Source organism: Hydra vulgaris, chromosome 03 (assembly GCF_038396675.1).
Source record: "Hydra vulgaris chromosome 03, alternate assembly HydraT2T_AEP".
NCBI lineage: Eukaryota > Metazoa > Cnidaria > Hydrozoa > Anthoathecata > Hydridae > Hydra > Hydra vulgaris.
The window spans coordinates 39,606,261-39,628,603 of record NC_088922.1 but is presented as its reverse complement, the minus strand read 5'-3'; the positions used below and the strand labels follow the sequence as shown (position 1 = coordinate 39,628,603).

General features: G+C 28.2%; 1 protein-coding gene across 5 annotated transcripts in view; it reads right to left on the bottom strand.

Moving 5' to 3' along the window:
* LOC101236772 (transient receptor potential cation channel subfamily A member 1) overlaps positions 1-22,343 on the bottom strand; it is a 101,480-nt gene that overhangs the window by 22,325 nt on the left and 56,812 nt on the right. For 3 of the 5 annotated variants that reach the window (XM_065793174.1, XM_065793175.1, XM_065793173.1), the window contains exons 11-18: positions 21,777-21,913; positions 21,419-21,534; positions 21,004-21,284; positions 19,977-20,264; positions 19,767-19,897; positions 19,480-19,687; positions 9,558-9,731; positions 9,235-9,303 (exon numbers count right to left, since the gene is read on the bottom strand). In XM_065793174.1, the coding sequence (XP_065649246.1) occupies positions 9,235-9,303; positions 9,558-9,731; positions 19,480-19,687; positions 19,767-19,897; positions 19,977-20,264; positions 21,004-21,284; positions 21,419-21,534; positions 21,777-21,913 (1,404 nt within the window). Of the gene's footprint in view, positions 1-9,234; positions 9,304-9,557; positions 9,732-19,479; positions 19,688-19,766; positions 19,898-19,976; positions 20,265-21,003; positions 21,285-21,418; positions 21,535-21,776; positions 21,914-22,343 lie in introns of those variants that run through there. The other 2 variants (XR_010637563.1, XR_010637564.1) reach the window with 2 other exon arrangements.

Below are 22,343 nucleotides of genomic sequence, written 5' to 3'. Positions count from 1 at the left end.
TACAAAGTTGACTAAACCTATTTGCTCTTTGTGAAGCTAATTTGAGTTCAGCTATCTCATCCTGTGATCTTAGTGTTAATGGTTATCTTCCTTTAATTCCTAAAGACTCCAATAGTCACATGCTTGGCCTGGGCATTTACATTCATAAGAATTCACCAATTTGTCGGGAAACTAGATTTGAATCCAATGACTATAACTTTATATGCTTTCATTTTGCACCACTTTGCTCTATCGCCTTTTTTTTGTTCTATATCGATCTCCTTCATCTCAAGACTCCTTTCGATGTTATTTCTGATCAAATTGACCGAGCCCTTTCTCTATATCCTTTAGCCAATATCGTTGTTGTTGGTGACTTTAATGCTCATCACACTGAATAGCTTAGCTCTAGTGTCAGTGACTCTGCAGGCGTTGATGCCCACAAATTTTGCCTTTCTCAATCTCTAACTCAAATGATCAATTTTCCAAATTGCTTTCCAGTCAATCTGAATCATTTACCTTCTCTACTTGACTTATGTCTTGTTTCTGATCCTAGTCAGTGCTTAGTTTCTCCACATTTACCCTTAGGTGCTTCTGACCACAGCTTGATCTCTCTAAAAATATTATCTCATTTTTCTTCATCATCAGAATTCCCATAATCATCGCACCTCTTACAACTACCTTAAAGCTGACTGGGACTCTTTCTTTGACTTTCTTCGTGATGCCCCTTGGGTAGAAATTATTCCTCTTCCTGCTGAAAAATGTGCTTCTTATGTAACTGCTTGGATTTAACCTAGCATGGAATCTTTTATTCCCTATCGACAATTCCAAGTTAAGCCTCTTTTCCATGGTTTTCCTCGCATTGTTTTGCTGCAATTTCCAACTGTAACCATTACTTTCACATCTATCAAAAAACAATTCTCCAGAAAACAGACGCCAAAGGCTGCTATTTTCAGGTCACAAAATCTCGCATTTCATCTCAAAAATTAGGCTCTCGTGACTTCTGGAGAATCATTAACAGTATCTATAATAAAAGACAAATCTGTTGTTCCATCTCTCTTGTATGGTTCAGATTTTGTCACCTCACCTAAAGACAAAGCTGAACTGTTTGCTAAGAACTTTTCATCAATATCATCTTTTGATTCCACTGGTTGTGTTCTACCTGATATAACCGACAAACAGGTTAATTCATTGCTTGACATTCGTATCACTCCAGCTTCTGTATCTAAAGTGATTTCCTGCTTAGACTCTTCTACAGCTTGTGGTCTGGACAACATACCTGTTATAGTCTTACATAAGTGTTCTCTGGAGCTGTTGTCTATACTTTCAAAATTATTTAAAAATTACTTATCTGTGTCTTGTTTTTTAGCCTGCTGGAAAGGGGCATCTGTTATCTATTTCTATCTGTTATCTGGAGAGCAATCTGACTTGTCTAACTACCATCCCATTAGTCTTCTTTCTATCATAAGCTAGATTTTCGAGTCTTTAATAAACTTTTAATTAATTTAACATCTCATCTTGAATCTAATAACTTACTTTCTGATTATCAATATGGATTTCGATCTTCTCATTCTACAGCTGATTTGGTAACAGTAATAATTGATAGGTTTTCTCGTGCATTAGATAGATGTGGAGAGGTTAAGGCCATCGCTTTTGACATTTCTAAAGCTTTTGATAAAGTTTGGCTTGCTGATCTTCTCCATAAGCTCTCTTCTTACAGTGTATCAGGTAGCATCCATAAGATTATTGAATCCTTCCTAACCAATCGTAGTATTAAAGTTGTCCTTGAAGGACAGCACTCTTCTTCATATCCTGTCACTTCAGGGGTTCCTTAAGGTTCTATCCTTGGCCCAGACCTGTTTTAGTACCGCTGGAGCGGTATGGGTGCCCAAAAATTATTGTTATTCTTTAACTTTTCTTTTGATTTTTTATTAAAAACAGGAAAAAAAAATTTCTTTTAAAGCTTTAAATGCAGTAGTATATAAATAATTTTCAGTTTATTTTAGCTACCTCATTTTTTCTTTCAGTAAATAAATAGAATAAAAAATAAATAGCTTTTTTATGTAATATGTGATGTAACTGCTCTTCGGTTACTAACTGAACGTTAGTTTAAAAAAAATGAATGTCTTTACAAAACCTAATTTTAAAAACTTGTTGGGAAATTTTATAACAACGGAATGTTTAAAAAATTTGCTTTTTCGAAAGATAAAACGATTTAAAATATCCATTTAGAGTAAAGTTAACTTGTTTTTTGGCAATTAAGAGTAAACTGCTTTTATTAATAAATGAACAAAAGTAAAAAATTTCTGTCTTAATAACTATCGCGCAAATTTAATTTTTGAATGATTGAACTTTTGATCTTTAGCTTGTTATTTTAGTTTACAAGAGGAAAATAAAAAAACGATATGTAAACTTTTCCAGAAAGTTGTTTCTTTCCTGTATTCTTTTTGACTTTTGAAATAATAAAAATAACGATTACAAAAACTTAATAAAAGTTTTATTTAAGATCTTTTTAAAATAACCCATAGTAGATGTAACTTATTTATTAAACATAACTTTTTTAATTATACTTAATGATTAATAAAATATTATATATTTTCAAAATATAATGTCTTTAAAATATGTTTTTTTTATTCACCAAGGAGGGGGCAAAAAGGTCTTTAAAAAAAAAAATAGGTCTGCATATTTTCATTTATAAGTATCTTTCTTTTTTAGTTTTTTGTACTTTAGTCTAATAATCAAGTTCATATACATTTAATTACATATAATAGTCAATTTCATTCATCAGTATAATCGTCCAATTCTGTATAATAGGCAATTTGCAAAAGAATATTTCTGAAAAAAAGCTTCAAGGGTTACTATCCTTTTGGCCCCCTGCCACTGCCTTTAGTAAATGTTAAATAAACAGATTTACTAATAATTAAATCAGCATTTTAAAATTAAAATAATAGTCAATACGTTTATCAAATGCTTATGTTTTTTGTTCGAATAGTTATTTGATTACAAGACGTAAAACTATTTTGGTAATTTTACAAATATTACACGATTTAAAATATGTAAATATATTATGTAATGTAAATATTAATTAAAAATAGTTTAAAGTATTTAAAAATTTAATTACTAATTAGACTTACCATAATTTTGAAGTTGTAAACCAGGACACGCAGAGGTTGTGGAGGCAGGGGGGTGTTTAGAAAGAGGTATCCCTGTATGTGTGTGTGAGGGGGTGGGGGTTGCAAAATGCTGAAATAAATGACCAGAGATAGGAGGGGAAGAAAAATAGTGTTTTTTTTTGTGCTTCAAAAAACATGGTACCCTATAATTAGGTTTCATGAAAGTCTTTATATAAAAAAGGAAGAGCTCCATTTGCTTTAGATCCCTTCAGCTGCTGAAGGGATCTAAAGCAAAAAAACAGCATCAAAATATTTTTGTATTATTTGTTAAATCTAACAAAAGAAATATGAGAAAAAAACTATTCACTGTTTTTATACGAGTTATACTTTTCAGTAGAATGTACCTTTTCTAACAAGTTATAATTTTTTTTAATTTTCTTATAATAAAGTGAGCATGTAATGCTAAAGTTCAACTTGCAGTAGAGCAATGCACATACTGTGAACTCCTTCAAAAGACCTCGGTCAACTGAACAAATATTTTTCATGATTAAAAAAATACGCTCTACAGGTGCAGATGTTCCTGGCAAACACTAAAGGTATTCAATAACTTTTACCAGATTAGGCACACCAATGTCTTTTTATTGAAAATGCTTAGATAATGGAATCCATTTGTCAACATAAACAATTTAAATTTTCAATGAACTCCATTCTTCCTTTTTTGATGCAAAAAATATTTTCGCACTTGACATCTTATCATAAAGACTGTCAATATTAATTTATAATAAATGTATTAACACCCTGGGCACTAAATTTTCTGAGCAACTGTTTTGCTCCTTGTGGGACAAAATTACTATTCATTTTTTCCTCAAGATCAGATTTTAATTTTTTTAGTTCCAAAATAAGGTCTGTTGCATTTTATTTACTTTTTTCCATAACTAATACAGTTTTGTTAAAATTATTTAGCTGACCATGCACAAACCAGAAATATAACTTACCTGTTTCACTTTCAAAAAATGCTTGCAAAGCACGTGGACAATTTTCTTGAGAAACAAAGTATGACTTCAGGGCCTCAAACATATACAAAATTCTTTCAACTGTGGTTAACAGAGAAAGAAATCTAGTACTTCCATGCTGGATTATTATTCTATATTCCACATCTACAAAATCACAAAATTCTTTTAACTCAGTTACTCGAACTGTGTAGATATGAGAATACTTATATATTTTCACAACAAGAGCTTCAAGTTCAATTGGAAGACCATCCACAGCAGATTAAAGTGTATTGTGCACAATATGTGCACCACAACCAATGCCAACAATATTAACACCAAGTTCTTGTTTAAGCCTGTTGTAAGTATTATTTTTACCTTTTTTATGTACTCCCAAAAATTTGTGTTGCAATTGTCAGAACAAAAAGCAGCATTTTTTATTAACTTCATAACGCTGCAATGTTAAATTTAACTTCATAACGCTGCAATGTGGAAATTAACTTATCAGTCAATATTTTATTAACTTCATAACGCTGCAATGTTGAAATTAACTTATCAGTCAATATTTTATTAACTTCATAATGCTGCAATGTTGAAATTAACTTATCAGTCAATATTTTAGATGTTTCACCATCAGCAGATTAAAAATCCAGAAGTTTTACTTTAGCGCCGTCCAGTGGTAAAAAGGACCAAAAAAAAAGGAACTGGGGATAGTTTTACTACTCTTTTTTTGATGTGTCATTAGAAACACAAAATATGTCGTCTGTGAGTCATCATGTAACTCTTTTACAGATAAAGGTGCCAGAACATTTATAATTATTACTATTACTATTTTTTTAATCCATTTATTTAACCATAAAATCAGAAATTACAAATTTAATTATAATTTACAAAGTTAGGTTCGATGTCACTCATATAGTTAAAAACTAGTCAATGGAATGACACCTTAATAAAATAAGCAAATAAAATATTAAAACAAGGAAATAATAAAGAAAGTAAACTACATTTATACAAGTAATAAAAAAAGAAGTAATAGGAACAATAATATTAAAAAAGTCAAAGAATCAGAACAAAAAAATAAAGGAGTAAGTCTAAGAAAAATGAAAAAAAAGAGAATGAACATAAAATCACATAAGTTCAGAAGAATAGAGTGAGAAAAAATTTTTCGCAAAAAAATATAAAAAATCAAAATAAAGGTAAACTTAAATTAAAAAAAACATACATACACTACTACATACAATATTAAAGCCTATATTACGCATTACATAGAATTAGTTAAACAAAAGCAAATGTCAAGATATAGAAAAAGCAACAACAACTAAATTGACAGAGAAAAATGCAAAAAAATAAATAAATTTGACATTTTTTGTATACACGACATATAAACAATTTACAAAATTAATTGAAATTGTTCTTTTTCTTTTCTTTCCATAAAATTTTTGGTGGTAGAAAAAATTTTAGTTCTTTTTTATTATTTTCCATTTTCGAAGACTTTTTTTTTTTAACTTTGTTTTTATTTGTTTGTTTTTTTTGTGTTTTTTTTGTTTTCTTGTTGTTTTTTTTTATTTATTTAAATCCTTTATTTTTTTTTATTTTTTATTTTTTTTTATTGCTTGACATTTGGTTTTTGCAGCACCAAATTTTGATTCAAAAAACTTTGAGATCAGTTTTGAACTACAGTCAGATGTTTTGAAGCTCGAATCATGAATTGCTGTGTGAATGGCAAATGTAGCCTCCTTTGCTGTGACAACTAAATCACTTAGATTGGGTCTATTATTTTTAAAAGATCCCAGGGACAAATGGCATAAAACGGGGACAATCCTGGTCAAAACGGGACGTATGGTAAGCCTAATTATTAGTAATACTAATTATTTAAAACATTAATAACTTCTAAAATTTACTAAAATATAGTTTATAAATGTTAAAAATACTTTAAACAATTTTCAATAATTATTTACTAATATCGCCATATTTGCAACAAAAGCGTTTATTAAAGTCTCAAGTAAAATAGTTTCCTTATCATAACTAAAGTCACATCGTCCACCAGTAAATTCATGTATTCAAAAAAATGCCTTTTATCATAGGATAAAACTAAACAAGATAAACACAAATGATTAAAATGATAATTGAAAAAAATGATGATTAAAAATCGTTGTCACGGCACCAATTTAATCTAGGAGAGGAAGAGAAGAGAGATGGGGAAGGGGGGAAGGAAGAGAAGAGAGATGGGGAAGGGGGAGGGAAGGGGAAGAAAAGGGGGAAGAGGGGAATTCAAAAACATCCCCCCCCCCAAATAAACTCTGGGTTCTTCATTGCTATACTCTTTTTATTTTACATTAATGATCTTCCAGATATTGTCACATCTTAGGTGGCATTGTTTGCTGATGATACTAACATTTATTCTTGTCTTGATAAGAAGCCAACACTCTCTGATTGCTCGTTATTGCGATAACAAATCTCAAGAACTGTTAGAGGAAAAAAATAAACAAATAAGAATTTTTAGGGCAGTCAAAGTAAAAGAATGAGACTTAATTGAATGACAAGTAACACAAAAATAAATTTTAGTAAATGGCACAAGAGACGCTAGCTCTTTAGAGCAGCGCCCATTATAGTATTTATAGAAAAGAGAAAGAAAAGCAACATTATGCCGATGTGACAATGGTAGGATGTGATTAGTGGAACCATGAGGTAGGATTGATGAAAAGTTCTTAACAAAAATTCAACTTTGTCTTTGAGATAACAAAATCGAAACCATGCAAAAGAAGTGGAATAACAGATTTGCTCTTATTAAAGACACTGTTTAAAATTCTCCAAAAGTCTCTGGAGCCTATTTTTTGAGATGAAATAAAAGATTTTGTGACCTTAGGATAATGGGCTTTGGTGTTAGACAAAACCTTTTTACAATTGTTTCTAGCAATAGTAAACAGACGTCTGTTCTCCAGAGAAATGTTTTGGTTATGATATGGAAGTAATGATTACAATTGGAAATTACAGCAGGACAATGAGAGGTAAACTATAGAGAAGAGTGAGTCTTTAATTGGAATTGTTGAGAGAGTATAAAAGATTCCATGCCAGCCTGAAGACAGGAAGATTCGGAAGACAAAAGATTTCTACCAAAGAGTCATCACAAAGAAAATCAGGCAAAGAGTCCCATTTAACTTTAAAGTAGTTATAAGAGGTACATTGATAGGGGGATACTGATGATGAAGAAAATGAGATAACAGTTTTAGGGAGATCAATCCGTGATCAGAATCACCTAAGGGTGAATGTGGAGGAACTGAGCACTGACTAGGATCAGAAACAAGATATAAGTCGAGTATAGTAGGTAAATGATTCAAATTGTCAGGAAAGCCATTTGGAAAGTTGACTATTTATACTAAAGATTCAGTGCAATGAGCATTAAAGTTACCAACAACAACCATATTGGTTGAAGGATAAATAGAATGGGCTTGGTCAATTTTATCATAACTAATATCAAAAAGAGCGCTGTCTTGAGATGAAGAAGAGCAATATAGAACAAAGAGTGATAGAGTGAACAAAGGGCGATAGAGGGTGATGGATGTAAGTGGTGCTAAATAAAAGCACATAAAAGAATAGTCTGTGAATTCAAACCTAGGTCTCCAACCTAGTTTTCCCACAAACAGGTGAATGCCCAGGCCAAGCATGTGACTATTGAAGTTTTTACAAATTAAACTCAAATTAGTCTCACAAAGTGCAAGTAGGTCTGGTGAACTTTGCAAGAGATAAGACTCAATAGAAGAAATGTTACTTCAAAGACCACAATATATTAGTGAATGATAGATTTAGAGAACTTGGTGATGACAATAGTTTTATAGTTTTTGATACTTTACACATTTTTGGATTTGTCAAAGAACTTGACTCAAAGCATAGATAGTACTCAGCACACTATTTAATAGTCCAAGCAATTGCCTCATTACTTTTAATAAACCCTGAGCTATTAATAGTAATGAGGCAATTGCCTCATTACTATTAATAAACCCTATTTTACAGCTGTTGATGGAATCAGTCTCTCTGAGAGCTACCACAGAGTTCGGGAAACCTGACAACCAGCCAGCCTCAGAACCATAAAACTGAGTTTTAGAGCTCTACCCTTATTAGGAGATAATTGAATGAGTTGCCTAGTCATAAAATAGAGACACAAGCAAAACCCATGCATTGAGTCAAGAAGATCCAGGATTCAACATCCTAAACTGGAAACGATGTATTATAAATACACCTAAGCCAGCCTAATAGATGAAAAAGGGATGCAAAGCTGTTCAACATATAGAATAAACCGATATAATCTGTTCAACCCTTATGTCTTTGCCTAAGAGACCTTATACAAGACAGCAGCCAGATGTAGTTAATGTCTACCCAAGACACTATCTCTAGCCTTTACTCAACCAAGGGCCCCAAGGTAGAGGGTGTGTTAAGTCAGAGTTGGCTTCTCCTAGCCTTTGCCTAAAAAAGCATAACCTACAAGGCAGGAAGATATGAAGCAGGTTGTACTAGGTTACATGTTACCAGTAGCAGAATAACCTGACCTGACATATAAAATAACAAACATAAGAGTTTTTAAATTTAATGCTAATAATTTTCAAATGAATATAATAAATTTTAAACACTAAATTTTTAAACACATATTAGAAACAAAATCCTTAACATAATTGGTGTCATCCTAAAACAAATTAACATTATTGAACACTATCTAGTACTTCAATTACCTAGATAACATGCCTCAAATATCTTTAGTATATAGAATCCAATTATAAGCACTTGGTGGGTCATATTTTTAAGATAAAAAAATATAACTTTTACTGCTACTATAAGTTCCATTAAATAAATGCTTTCCTTAAAAAGAGCTTTTTTTATGAGCTATCTTTAGTTAACTTAACAAGAATTCAAAATTATCAAGAACTTTATAAATTTGAATCTTTAAGGCAAAAATGGATGTATAAAATCTCTTACCCAATATCATTTAAATTTTATCAATTATTATTTTTATTTTTTTACAAATCAAAAGATTTCTTGATTTATAGATTGAACTAATTTATTAGAACCTTCTATAATATTTATTTAGAACAAGTCTTGAAAACAGAGGTTTTAAAAAAAAACATAGAGCCACTTATGTAACTTATGTAAGTAAAAAATCTTACCAACATTGCCAATCTTTTTGGGATGGCTTGTTTTTGTACTGTTTCAATATCATCAGCAGCTAAACCAACCTATTAAGTACATTCAAGTTCCCTAAATAACATGTAAGTGTTTGTGTGTGTGTGTGTGTGTGTGTGTGTGTGTGTGTGTGTGTGTGTGTGTGTGTGTGTGTGTGTGTGTGTGTAAGATCTTTAGATATTAATATTCAAAATATTAGTGATAAAGTTTTATAAAAAGAAAAAGAAATAAAGAAATAAGAAAAAAAAAGTTGCTTCTTATGTTATGCTGGAACAAAATTAGGAGACAAAAAAAGAAAAGCACTCACCAATAAGTTAAATAGTAAAATACAATTGATGATTACAAAAAACAAGTAGATAACCCATGCACTTGGAATTGGATTATAGAAGTGGTTGTAAATATTATCAAATTCATACTCTCCCATCATTCCTAACAAAATTTTCATAAAAACATGTAGAGGAGTAGTATACGATCTAGGGTCCTAAAACAAGTTTAAAACTAAACAAGTTTAAAACAAGGTTAAAAAAAAAAAAATATTGAAAAATTTAAATTTTTAAACAACTGATAAAGTTTACAAAAAACTGTAAATTACTAAAAAATAAAAAAGTTTGAAAAGACTAGAAAATTAGAAAAAATAGAAAAGTTAGAGTATAGAAAAGATTAGACAGATTAGATAGATAGAAAAGATAAAGAAAATTAGAAATATAAAAAAGATTAAATAACTAAAGAGCAAGAAAACGGTTAACAAAATAGCTTATATGAATAAATAAAGCAAAAATTGAATTTTGAAAAACAAAAACAAGAGCTCATTTGAGAAGCAAACATAGTATTTGTAGAAAAAAGAAAAAGTTCAAACTTGACTGTAGAGCAGACCTGATTAAAATAAAATTAAAAAAAAAACTTTAAATTTAAATAAAAACTCACAAAACAACATTTTTAAAAAATTAGATTCTATTAAATAAATAAATTTTAACAAAAAATAACCTAAATTTTTTACAAATGTTTGCTAATTAAGGCAAAAAGGCAGTTCTCAAGCCTTTGAGCATACTTCAGGTGACTAACCCGTTGTTTGAATTTTTCTCAGTGTGCACTGAAGTGATGATGAACTTATATAGTGCCCTGTTTACTGTAGAAATCCAGTGGTTTTTTTGGTGTTTTAAAAAACAATATGGACTTCTGAAGTGATGCTACAGTTTGACAATGCCAAAAAAGAGTTCTTGAACTGCAAAATTCATTTTGCAAAGCCCTTCTGCTGGTGTCATGCCAAAGCAAGAGATAACAACAGCCTGAGACAGATATTCAAAATACATTGAAATACATTGAAGTTATTCCCTCTATACTCTTTAATAGAGTCAATGGCACCAAGGATAAATCTTGCTGGAAATGATCTACATAGTTTAGCAATCTGTGACACTATTTGCAGCAAATTGATCTCCATGATATGATTATTCTTGAGTATGGAATGGTACTAGCCATTGTTGTGCTTTTGACCAGACATCTTTCATTGCTTTGAACAGATGATTAACAATGCCAAGAAGGTGCAGCTCTGTTGGTGGGATAAGTTTCAAAATCAGTGCATTTGATGGTTCAGAAACAAAAGACACCTAGTTCACATTTCAAAACTTTTAGACCTGTTTAACATTGCTTCCAGAAGGTTTGAAAGCATGAAAAGTTTCTAAGTGGGAGCCAAATAAATAGAGAGGTCAACAACTTAAAAGATTTCTTTAGACAATATTGCACCATGTGCAGGGGTACATGCTTGCATGAAAATATAGTCCATATATAATTTTGGGCAACATCTTCCCACAAGAAACAGTAAAGCCCTAAGTATCAGCTTAAATCAAAGACCAAACTTGCTAGATATTGTTGTAGTTCTTTGAAAGATTCTCTGATACAGCAACCAGGACTTGTGGTGGTGATAAGACATCATTAAAAGTAGTCATATCAATAATACCAAGTCAAAGTTTTGAAAAGCCATCACCTTCACTAACTCCAAGTTTGACCAAATTATTAAAAAACACTTTCTATTGAAGCAGGGCCTTTTCAGTAGATTTTCAAGAAATAAAAAGGTGATTAGTTTTGCTTTTTTCATTTTCTAAAAAGGGTTAGACAGTTAACACACCTCTTTTTTGCATTTTCTTTTAAACTTTTGTGGTCTCAAATGGGCTATTTTCTTTAGGCTTCAAGCACCCTAATAAACAAATACAGGAGCTGCACTCAGGTCAAATTTAGATGGTAGAGAAATCAAAAAGTGGATGCAGTATGATATCTTTTCCAACATCCACTCCGTGAATGGTTGATCACTTGCAGAAAAGACGTCTCACAAATGCTGTAAGAAACTCTTGTATCACAAACATAAACGTTTATGTAATAGATTTAAATAATTCTTTCTGCTTGAGTCGATAAGCTTGTTCCATACAAAGTATGCAACATTCATGTTATGATGAGAACTTGCTTGATTATTTTCTGCAACTGCTTTAAAAAAATCTGGCATGGAGGAAATACCATAAAGGATAATTTTCAAAGAATGTGTTGGTACTAATAAAAAAACACCAAGGAGTGTAAAACAAAAACCAGATTGGTAAAATTTCTATAAGCCAATTGTTTTGAATTTCAAGGTATTTCTGGATTTTCTGTGTAAAAAACTTTATAAGAAATGTGTAACAAAAAAAAAAAAAGATTCATAAGAGTAATATTAAAAAAAGTTAAAAAAAACAGGTGTTAAAGACTTTTCAACATGACAAAAACCTGACATTTAAAAAAAGATTTTTGTAAACATGACAAGAATGTGATACATAAAACAGAATTTAAAGGAGGTAATGTGTAAACTAATGTTCAAAGGTTAAATAGGGTATTAGGTTCATTGTACACCAGGGTTAATAGCAATTTTGAAAATCAGTTTTCCCTGAGTATTCCCTGATTTTCTATATGAGACATGTATGTTATGAATATGAGACATGTATGTTATGAATATGAGACATGTATCTTATGATACATGTCTCATATGCAAATTTATGTATCAATATGAAACATATATCTTGACTTGTTGAAGTTTAAGTCATGTAATAATAGTATGGATATACTGACTAATGGAGCCAGTTCAGTTACATAAACTTGGGAGATGTGATAATAGAATCAGATTGTAAATGATGTCATTGGGTAAGAATCTTAAATGAATGTAAAGACTATTTAGTAGGAGGAATAAAATTTCACGACTCAGGGAAAGGGAAACCATAACATAAGTTAAAGTACAAATTTTGTCATTCATTGATGCCAATAACTTTGGCATCAATGAATGACAAAATTTTAACAATGACTTTGATGCCAAGTAGCAAGTCATTGACATCAAAGTTGAAAGAGTTGAAAGTTTTATTATCTCAACTCTAAATAGTAATAAAGATTCAAAATTTGGATATTTCAAAATAACTTCATGCTGAAAAAATCCATTACAGGACAAAGATTTGAATCAAAACTGAATGTAAGTAAGAGACTGAATGTAAAAAAAGAATGAAAGATCCGAAACTGAAAAAATAAGAGAATCAAGATAAAATATTTGTAGTTTTTTTTATTCAAAACATAAAGATATTATTAATAACAGTAAGAAAGAAACAAATAGTTGACTTAAATACTTGGAAGGGTAAAAGCTATAGAAATTTTAAAATAATAACAACAAATTTAGTTAGCACTAAATTTGTTGTTATTATTTTAAAATCACATTTAAATTCTTCAATACTTTCTAAACTATTAGTAGACTTAAGTTAAGTTAAGCTCTAGTCTACTAACAGTTTAGAAAGAATTCAAAGAAGACATAATAAATAAATTGTGACAATTAAACAAAAGATAATTTTAGGTATAAGATTGTTGTAAGAAATAAATTAAAATGAAATATCATCTTTTTCAAATACCAAATTAAGATTTCACCAGTAATTTTTGTCATATTAATTTAAATGACTTTTAATTCGATTTAAAATTAAATTTAATTACTTCACAATACTTTAAAATATGCTATTTATATAATATTTAACTTTATTTATATAATATTTAACTTTATTTTTATAATATTTAACTTTATTTATATAATATTTAACATCGTAAATATCAAAACTGTGCTAGTTACATTCATTAGAATTAAGTATTTTTGCTACACAATAAAATCTCATAACAAGGTCTATATATATATATATAAAGTTGTGTGTACATTTTAATCAAAAAAAGCATTCAGGCGTCAAAACATGTTGCTTGGAGCCATTTCAAGATGAAATGCTACTCAAATTTTTTGTTTGTAAAGATTAAATTTTGTTACAAGAATTGCAGTTCTTTTATCTGTTTTTTTTGTTCTTTATTCAATAAGTATTTGATTTAAATTAAATATGATTATAATTTGATATTTTATTACAAGATATGTGTCTTTATATATGAATATATATATGAATCTTTTTAGATTTTCTCATGTTATTTTTAAATTTTTGTTTGCGCAAATCAAGTTATATATGCTTATAGTTTGCATATATGTTTATATAATGTTTAAAGTTAAAAAGTTTTTGATAAATATGTGTATGTGGTAGTATGTATTATATAATAGTTTTATAAATTTTTGTTTTTATAATAGTATAAAATGTATTTTATCTAATGTGTATATAATTGTTATATGAGGTGTTTATATATGTCATATAAAGTTAAATAAATATATTGTGTTTTATAGTTATTATATATGTTTATATTATGTTGTTTCCATGTTTTCAAAATAATGTGACTTGGCAAAGGTGTACTTGACTGGAAAGATTTGTCAACCTTGCCAGTCAAGCGGTGTTACTGCTTTAGGCCTAGGTGTTGGCCTTCATTATTATTTATTCTAGAAACACATAATAATATCTTTTAATAATATTTTTCGTAATGTTGTTACTTACGTTACTAATGTTGTTACATTTGGTTTACCTTTATGTTGGTGTCTATTGTTAAAAATGATTAATAGGTGGATTCATTATTAGAACTCACTCCTTTTAATCATTCACTAAAAGCCATTCGAGAAAAATCATTATTATTGTAATAATAATGTAAATAAGTTAATAATAATAAATAAGTGTAAATTTCTATGAATTTTTTAAAAACATCTACTAATAATTAGTCCAGTCAACATTTAAACTTCAACGCTGCATATATCATTTTTAAGTAGTTTCTAGGCTTTTCTAAATGTTTCTTATTCGCATGGTTTTACAAGGAATGTCTGCAAGCAAATTTTAGCTGAAAAATTTTCCTTAGTCTTTAAGGAGAATTGATGTTGTTCTTTGTTTAATTTAATTTGTTTAAATATAGTAGTAGTTAATAAATGTTTGTTTGTTCTTGGTTTTTTACTTATCTGTTTTTAGATTCTTAAGAACTAGGCAACTTAGCTAAGCAAGTTTTGTTTTATTTTTTAGTGCAATTGGAAAGAGCTGAAAGCTATTATTTCTTTAGAGTGAATTATACTGACTGACATTGGTTCAACTTTTTATACAAGATTGTACATTTATTATTTTTGTGCATTTAAGGTAAAAATAATTTTGTACATTGCAGTCTAGATTCTTTGTTAAATTAAAAATAATATATGTAAATAAATATTGTTTTATGTTTTTGATAAACAACTTATATATACATAAACATATAAAAAGGTATGGATTTCAATAAATCTTAAGTTAAAATATAGTCATTGATTAAAAAAGATCACAATTTGTAAGATTCTTTAACGTTTATTTATTCAGTTGTAACAATAGTAATATTATTGGTAATATGTTTAACGATAATAATGAAATAAAAATAGATAATATTAGGCTCGAAATTAATCACCGTTGAAATGTAAGAAATGCTGCTTGGCGAGCAGAAAACTTACTTGCCAGAATTCATAGTCAAGCAGTGTTAATGTCTGTTAATTTGATTTTACTTTAGATACTTTAGAGCAAAGCAAAGTATGAATTTTACTATTTATAGCAACAATTAATAACAGTTTTTAATTTAAATGATTTTAAATTTTTTTATAATTTCAAACATAATTATGTTGTTTGTTTTTTAGTTTTAAGAACTTAACTGATGTTAATACAGTCTTTATGTCATTAACTATAAGCAATGACATTGCTGATAGGGAGTCAAATATAAAATTTTATTTATAGATAAACTTGTATTTTTAGATAATATATCGTTATTAATGTGTTTTTTTATTGTTATTAATGATTTAATTGCTAATAGCCCATATTACGGGTTGCTTACTACTAGTTCAAATGATCAATATTTAACACCAGACATTGCTAAGTATTATGACGTCCCAAAATTTGAACAAAAATTACTTATTTGTATAGCAATCTCCCCACAAGGGGTCATGTCAATTTACGTTGCTCTTTCTGGCCAAGCAATAAACAAACAGATCTATTTAAAAGAGAGTGTACAAAAGTGCTTGCTACATTTTACTATTAAACATTATCAAGACACCAAGTACACCTTTTGGCCTGATTTGGCACTGCGCTAATTCGTTAACAAATTGGTTGAAAGCCCAGAAGGTACCATTTGTTCAAAACAAGAACAATTCAGAAAACTTGCCAGAAGCTCATGCTATAAGAGAGGTTTTTGGCAATCCTTAAACAGGATGTGTACAAAGATGAATGGTCTACAAATAATATATCTAGCCTTAAGCGTCTGCTTTGTTATTGTGCCAGTAGGCTTGACCTAATTGCTGTACAAAAGCTATTATAAGATACCAATACCAGACTTGAATAAATTTGAAGACATTCTTGTGATAAATCATTTTTTTGATTTTTGTATTCTGCATATTTTATTCTATGTTCATACCAATAATCTTTTTTTTATCATGTTTAAGTTTTTATTGAAGTTTAAAACCAGTCTCAAATTTTATGGTACAGGAGTTACCATAGTACAGGAGACAAAATATTAAAATGAATTGAGAGCTGCTGTGACAGTGTTTATGATTCTCAGTGTTAAAATAATATTATTTTGTCATTTAAGATTTTGTGAATACTTTAAATTGCAGTTAATCGTTTTCATAATAATCAACAGTTATCACTAAACTAGGTATTCATAGGTATCTAATAAGTACTTACAATATAAAAGAACTTAAAAATCAATTTTTCACTGTTTATGTTCTTTCCCGATGTGTCCTTATCTGTTTAAGAAACTATTAATATTTTTAATTAAAAGGATCATACATATAAAAAAATCAACACTATACCATATTCTTTTTTTTTATTTTATTTATTTTTTGTTTGTTTCTATAACTTTACCTTAATTATCTCGTGATTGTATAGTTATTTTTTTCATCTTTAACTGCAAATATTATGTATTACAAATATTTTAAATTTATTTATTTCATTTTTTTAGTTTCTACTTTGGTGCTCAACCAACTATCATAAGTTTACTTTGTTTACTGTTAAAATATGGTTTCAATTTTGTAAACTTAAATTTTTTTAAATTTACTATGTTAATCAATAACTAATAGCTTGAAAAGAAATTAGTTGGTCGCAATCAAGGTAAGAATAGTTTTATTCTTACCTTGATTGCGACCAACTAGTTCATTGTAATTCTGGTCGAATTACAAAATTTATTTGCACCGATAGCTATTGTGTTTTTGTTATTTTGTGTAATAGCTAATTGTCTTTGCAATAAATGTCTTTTCTTTCAGATTTTGACTATTTTCAACAATGGCTCTAGAAAAAACAGCAACAGGTGAATTGGTGAAACATGTCATAAATTTTTTTTTTCTTTTTAGACATATCTTAAAATGCTTTTTCAGCATATTGCAGAACAAATAGAGGGCCCACATCTTATAATGTGTGGGCTTAAATTTAAGACAAAAGCTCCTCCAACCCCCCCCCCCTTTTTTTTTTTTTCTTTTTTAATTTTAATATAGAGTGTGAACCCTGTAGAAAGTATAGTATGAGAGAGAGTGATGGAAAAAAAAAACGCTGCAGCTATAATGTGTATTTTTGTAGTTTGTCAATCTACCAATTGTTAATTGATAACACAAATTTAGTTAATTTCTTTTTGTAACTATATACTTTTCTTTATATATTTTGTTTTGTTACTTTTTTTTAGATTAATCAGATTACATGTTTGTTCAATATAGACATTAAGGTTATGACTTTTCTTCAACCTCATGCTCTTGTACTGTAGTTTGATGAACTTTTACCTAAAAAGCATGAAATGAACTATTAGTTGATCTTTTGGAAAAAAGTTCACCCCGTCATTGAAAAATCGATTTTTAACTACGCAAACTGGTTTTTATTGTTGTCATCATTGAAATTTATTTAAATTCAGTTAAATATTTTAATAAGTATATATTTTTTTTAAATAAAAAATCTTTGAGACGGTTTTTAAAATGCACATACATTGACTGAAAATGGGGTTGAAAAAAAGTAATAACCCTAATAGACATACTATTGAAAACTATTGAAAATTTTTATGTTTTGTTAATTTGTTAATAAATGTGTAAATAAAAATATCTTTAATTTTACAAAGCTATTTGTTTGAAACCACAATCCGTAATGATTCCTATTTAATTTATGTGAACAAAAGAATAATCAGAGAAATTAGGTTAAAGTTTGGAAAAATCAGGAAAAAAGGCTCTTCATCAAACCTACGAAATTTAAGTAAGTTTTATATTGTACACATTATATAAAATTTGCTTCAGCAAACAGTTTTATAAACTTATCTTAATACTTCAAATGCGGGTTGTATAGTTGTTTACATTTTTGCTATTAAAGAAGTTTTTTCCAAAAGAATCCAAGTCTGGTTTTTCAGAAGTTAAGTTTTAATAACTTAAAATTAAATCAGAGAAAACAGGATCAGGGAAATCCACCTTAAATATTGGCAGACACCCTGTAATATGTAAACTTCAAGTTATGTAAATTATTAAAAATTATATCAAATTTTACAGATTTACTTTTACTTGAAAATTTAACTGCGGTAATATCTCCTTAACTTTGATTTATAGCATTTATATGTCGTTTTCTAAAGTTTAAGAAATAAATAATAAGTCTTTTGTTTCTTAAACAGTGTTAAAAGATAATATCATAGCATAGCCAAAGTGATTGAAGTGCTTCACGTGGGTTCAAATCCTTTCATTTACACAATTTTTTTTTAAATCTTTTCCAATTTTCCAGAATACAAACTAAAATATTTTTAAAGGCCTATAGTTATTATATGCATAACATATATAAAGATATTATATGCTATAACAGCATATAACATATATAAAGATATTATATGCTATAACAGCATATAACATATATAAAGATATTAGATACTATAACAAGCGAAAGGGAGAGAATTCTTTAAAAAGCTTTTAAAAATTTCTAATAACATTAAAAATTTGTTTCGCATATGACGTAATAGAGATACTTAAGTTATTTATGTGCTTAGTAATTAGTTAAGTCTGCGCATTAAAGAAACAATTTTCTTTCTTATAAAAAAAAGATTTTACAAGCGAACTTTAATTTTCTTTAAAATTTATGGGGCAAGAGTCCTAATAAGCTGCAAATTAAAGAAAAAAAAAAGATCAGTCCCAGTTTTTTTTTTTTTTAAATAGAAACTTAATTATAATGGAAATCTTTTTTTATAGCTTTAAAAGAAAACAATAAGTATAGTTTTTCTATATGTATACAGTTGTTTTTTCTTCCTCTTACTAAAATATATTAAAGTAAGGATTAAGTATAGAAAAGGTCAGCATGGAACAGACCAAGACCTGTATTTAATGGATCATAACAGCTAGTAAAATATTAATTGTAAACAACTGAGTTTTATTTAAGTTAAAATTCACTAGCCACTTCAAACCTTAAGCTGTTGCAAAGGAAAGATCACATTGTTGGACTTAAAATTAGATATTAGTAGTTTAATTATTTAAAAAAAACTAATAATACTAAGAAGAATAATTAGATTTTTTTAAAGATAATTACCACAGAAGCTATTTTCCAGCAGACAGGAAAACACAAGTTAAACAATTGTTTAATTATTTGAAGAGAATGCATCCTAGAAGATATTTTTTAAAAACTATGACAGGAATGCAGTTCAGAGTTCAAGTGGCAAATGACATTTGTCTAGAATCTATAGATAATGTGTCAATAATCAAAAATTTTGATTTCTAAAATTGATTAGGATGATGGTGTCAAATGCTTTTTTTCAAAAATATTTATTTTTAATAACTTTAACATTTCATAAAAAAAACTTTTGAAAAAGAAATCAAAACTCACTTGCATAAAAATAACCAAATGGGACCCCAAACCAAAGGCAATCATAAATAAAAACATTACAGGAGCTATTTGAACAAACGACTTTAAGATATGTGTGAACATAAAAACATATATTCCAAGTTTAGGAAATTTTCTCAAGAATAATACCAAACCTAACCATGATAAGGTTAAACTAGCTGCTCCTAGTTGATTTTGAGTAAATGAACACCTACAATCAAAACAAACTATTTGTGCATAATTTGTGTAAAATAAACAAAAATCACTTTTTTATTACTATTTATTTATACCTAAAACTGCTACTTTCATCACTAAATGAGAATGATTCTTTAGCATAAACCAATGAGCAAATATATGCTCCTAGCTCAACAGCTCGGTATACACGAATGTAATTGTAGGGATTGATAATAAGCTTGGCAAACTAAAAAAAATTAAAAACACATACAAAAAATTTGAACTATTGACTTGAACCAAGAAAAAAAAAAATTAAATTAACTAACCTCAATGCTCAGACTGATTGCACTTAGTACTATGACTATATATCTACCTGGATCAATAAAGAAGTTTGATAAATTATTATTTGGATTAAAAGGTACGCAGGAATAAGAGTTGTTGGAAACCTGAAGATTAGCTCTTAAAGATAAACCATAGCCATTTATAAAAAAAAGAAAGATCATGTACAACAACAATCTGGAATAATATGCATATCGACCACAAATGCTCCATTTGCATTTTAGTAAACATGTTACCAGAGGATGACACAATAACCCTGTACGTTCATTTTGAACCTAAAAAAGTTAAAAGTAAGGTCAATTATCAGTCAATACATAACTATAAATTAAAACTATTAAAGTTAATTTTATTTATATAAAAAAGTAAAACTAATGTTAGAAAGAATGCATTCCAAAAAAAAACAGATTCCTAAAATACAAAATATTAGCACAAGATAAGTCAAGTAATTCTTTTTTTCTGAATATAAACAAAAAATAATAATTCCTTTTTTTTTAAGAATATGCTTCAATATAATTTTTTTCAGTTTAAAAACATATATTTTTCCATGACCATTCAAATATTTTAACCTGCTGTGCGGCTATTTAAAATCCTGGTCCACTATGTGGTGCATATTATATAAGTTGCGGTTGAAAAAAGAGCAAAATTAAAAAAAGTTCTAATTTTCTAAAACACGGAGCAAGTTCCTTTTTCAAATAAGAATCTTAAAAAAAAAAATACTTAATTTAGAAAATGAATAACAAAATCTTTTTCAACTTTCCTCTGGATCATTTGTAAAAAGAATTATACTTTAATAATTAAAACTGAGTGAAATAATATGGAAAAATTAAAATAACAAAAGAAACCAACAAGTTGTTAATTCTTGTTTATAAAAAAACTTTATTAATTTTTAAATTTTAGAATTCTTATATAAGAATGACTATAGCATGGTTATATAGAACATTTTACAACCAAATTGAAGTTGAATCATTTATTCCGAGCTAAACTATTAGAAAAAAAATAACAAAGCAACATTACCATGAACTTTAAAGGGTGATTGTGTTTAAAATCTTTTGTTTTCATCCAATCAACTGGAAATTTTGTGCTTATACTAGAAATTAGAGAAAAAAGGGACCGTCTATGGGAAAAGTCAAGTGATTTTCGATGTTGGTAATACTCGCTATCATCTAAAGCAATAGTGCACCATGGGGCAAACATATCTTCTAGAAACTCAAAATTGTACTTAATTTTATATTTAGGATGTTCGCAAGGAAGACCATTATCTGATACACACTGATTAAAAACTTGCTCAGCAACATCTAAATAAAACTCTTCTAAAAATTGCTTAATCAAAGTTAAAAAACAAAAACAAAGTTACAGTCAATAAATTTTTATAAATATACAATAATTTCAGTCAATAAATTTTAAGCCAAATAAGCCATAATAAACAAACCAGGAAGTTTTTGAATCAGTTTTCTCATTGGAGTTGTTAGGTTGTTTCCTTCAACAGTAGAGTTTCGCAAAGCATTTTTCCAGTTGTTACACCCTATAATTGCCATGGCAACTTCTCTAAACAAAATACATTTTCTGAGCGAATCATTATTTTAAAGTGAAAAAAAAAAGAGTTTTGTCAGATTTACAAATAAAGAAAAAATAATGAAAACTAACTTTTTGTTAATAAATGTTGAAACTCTTAAAGTTTTTTTTGCAAATAACTGCATTTTCTCTTTTTTTTATTATATTTTTGTAAAAATTCAACCAATTTTCTAAATATCAAAATATAAAAAAATTTAATGTGTGAAAAGTATTACCGTTGATTATTCTCTATGGCATAGTCTAAACAGTTCTTTCCAAAGTGATCTCTCCGAGTAACATCAGCATTTCTTGACAGCAATAAGTTTACCATACCAACATGCCCTTCTCTGCTAGCCAGATGTAATGACGTTATCTAATAATCAATGACATGTTTGAAAGCGTGACCAAACCTTTATATATTTCTTCACAAATAAAAATTGTGTGTATGCTTCCAAGAATATATATATATATATATATATATATATATATATATATATATATATATATATATATATATATATATATATATATATATATATATATAGGGTAAAGAGTCTAATACCGCCTTTTTATTTTTTAAAGTTGACTTAAAGAATATTTCGTAGCGCAATTTAGGAAAAACTTCTTAGATAAATCATTTTTAGTTATAAAACATATTTTTTGAACAATGTACAGTGTAGAGAGTGTGATTTTAGACCATTCCTTTTTTATCATTGATCAAAAAAGTATCGATTCTATTTATACTTGCTCAAAACAATCAATGTTTTATTGTTATTTTTGTTTATTCATGTGCCCAATACATT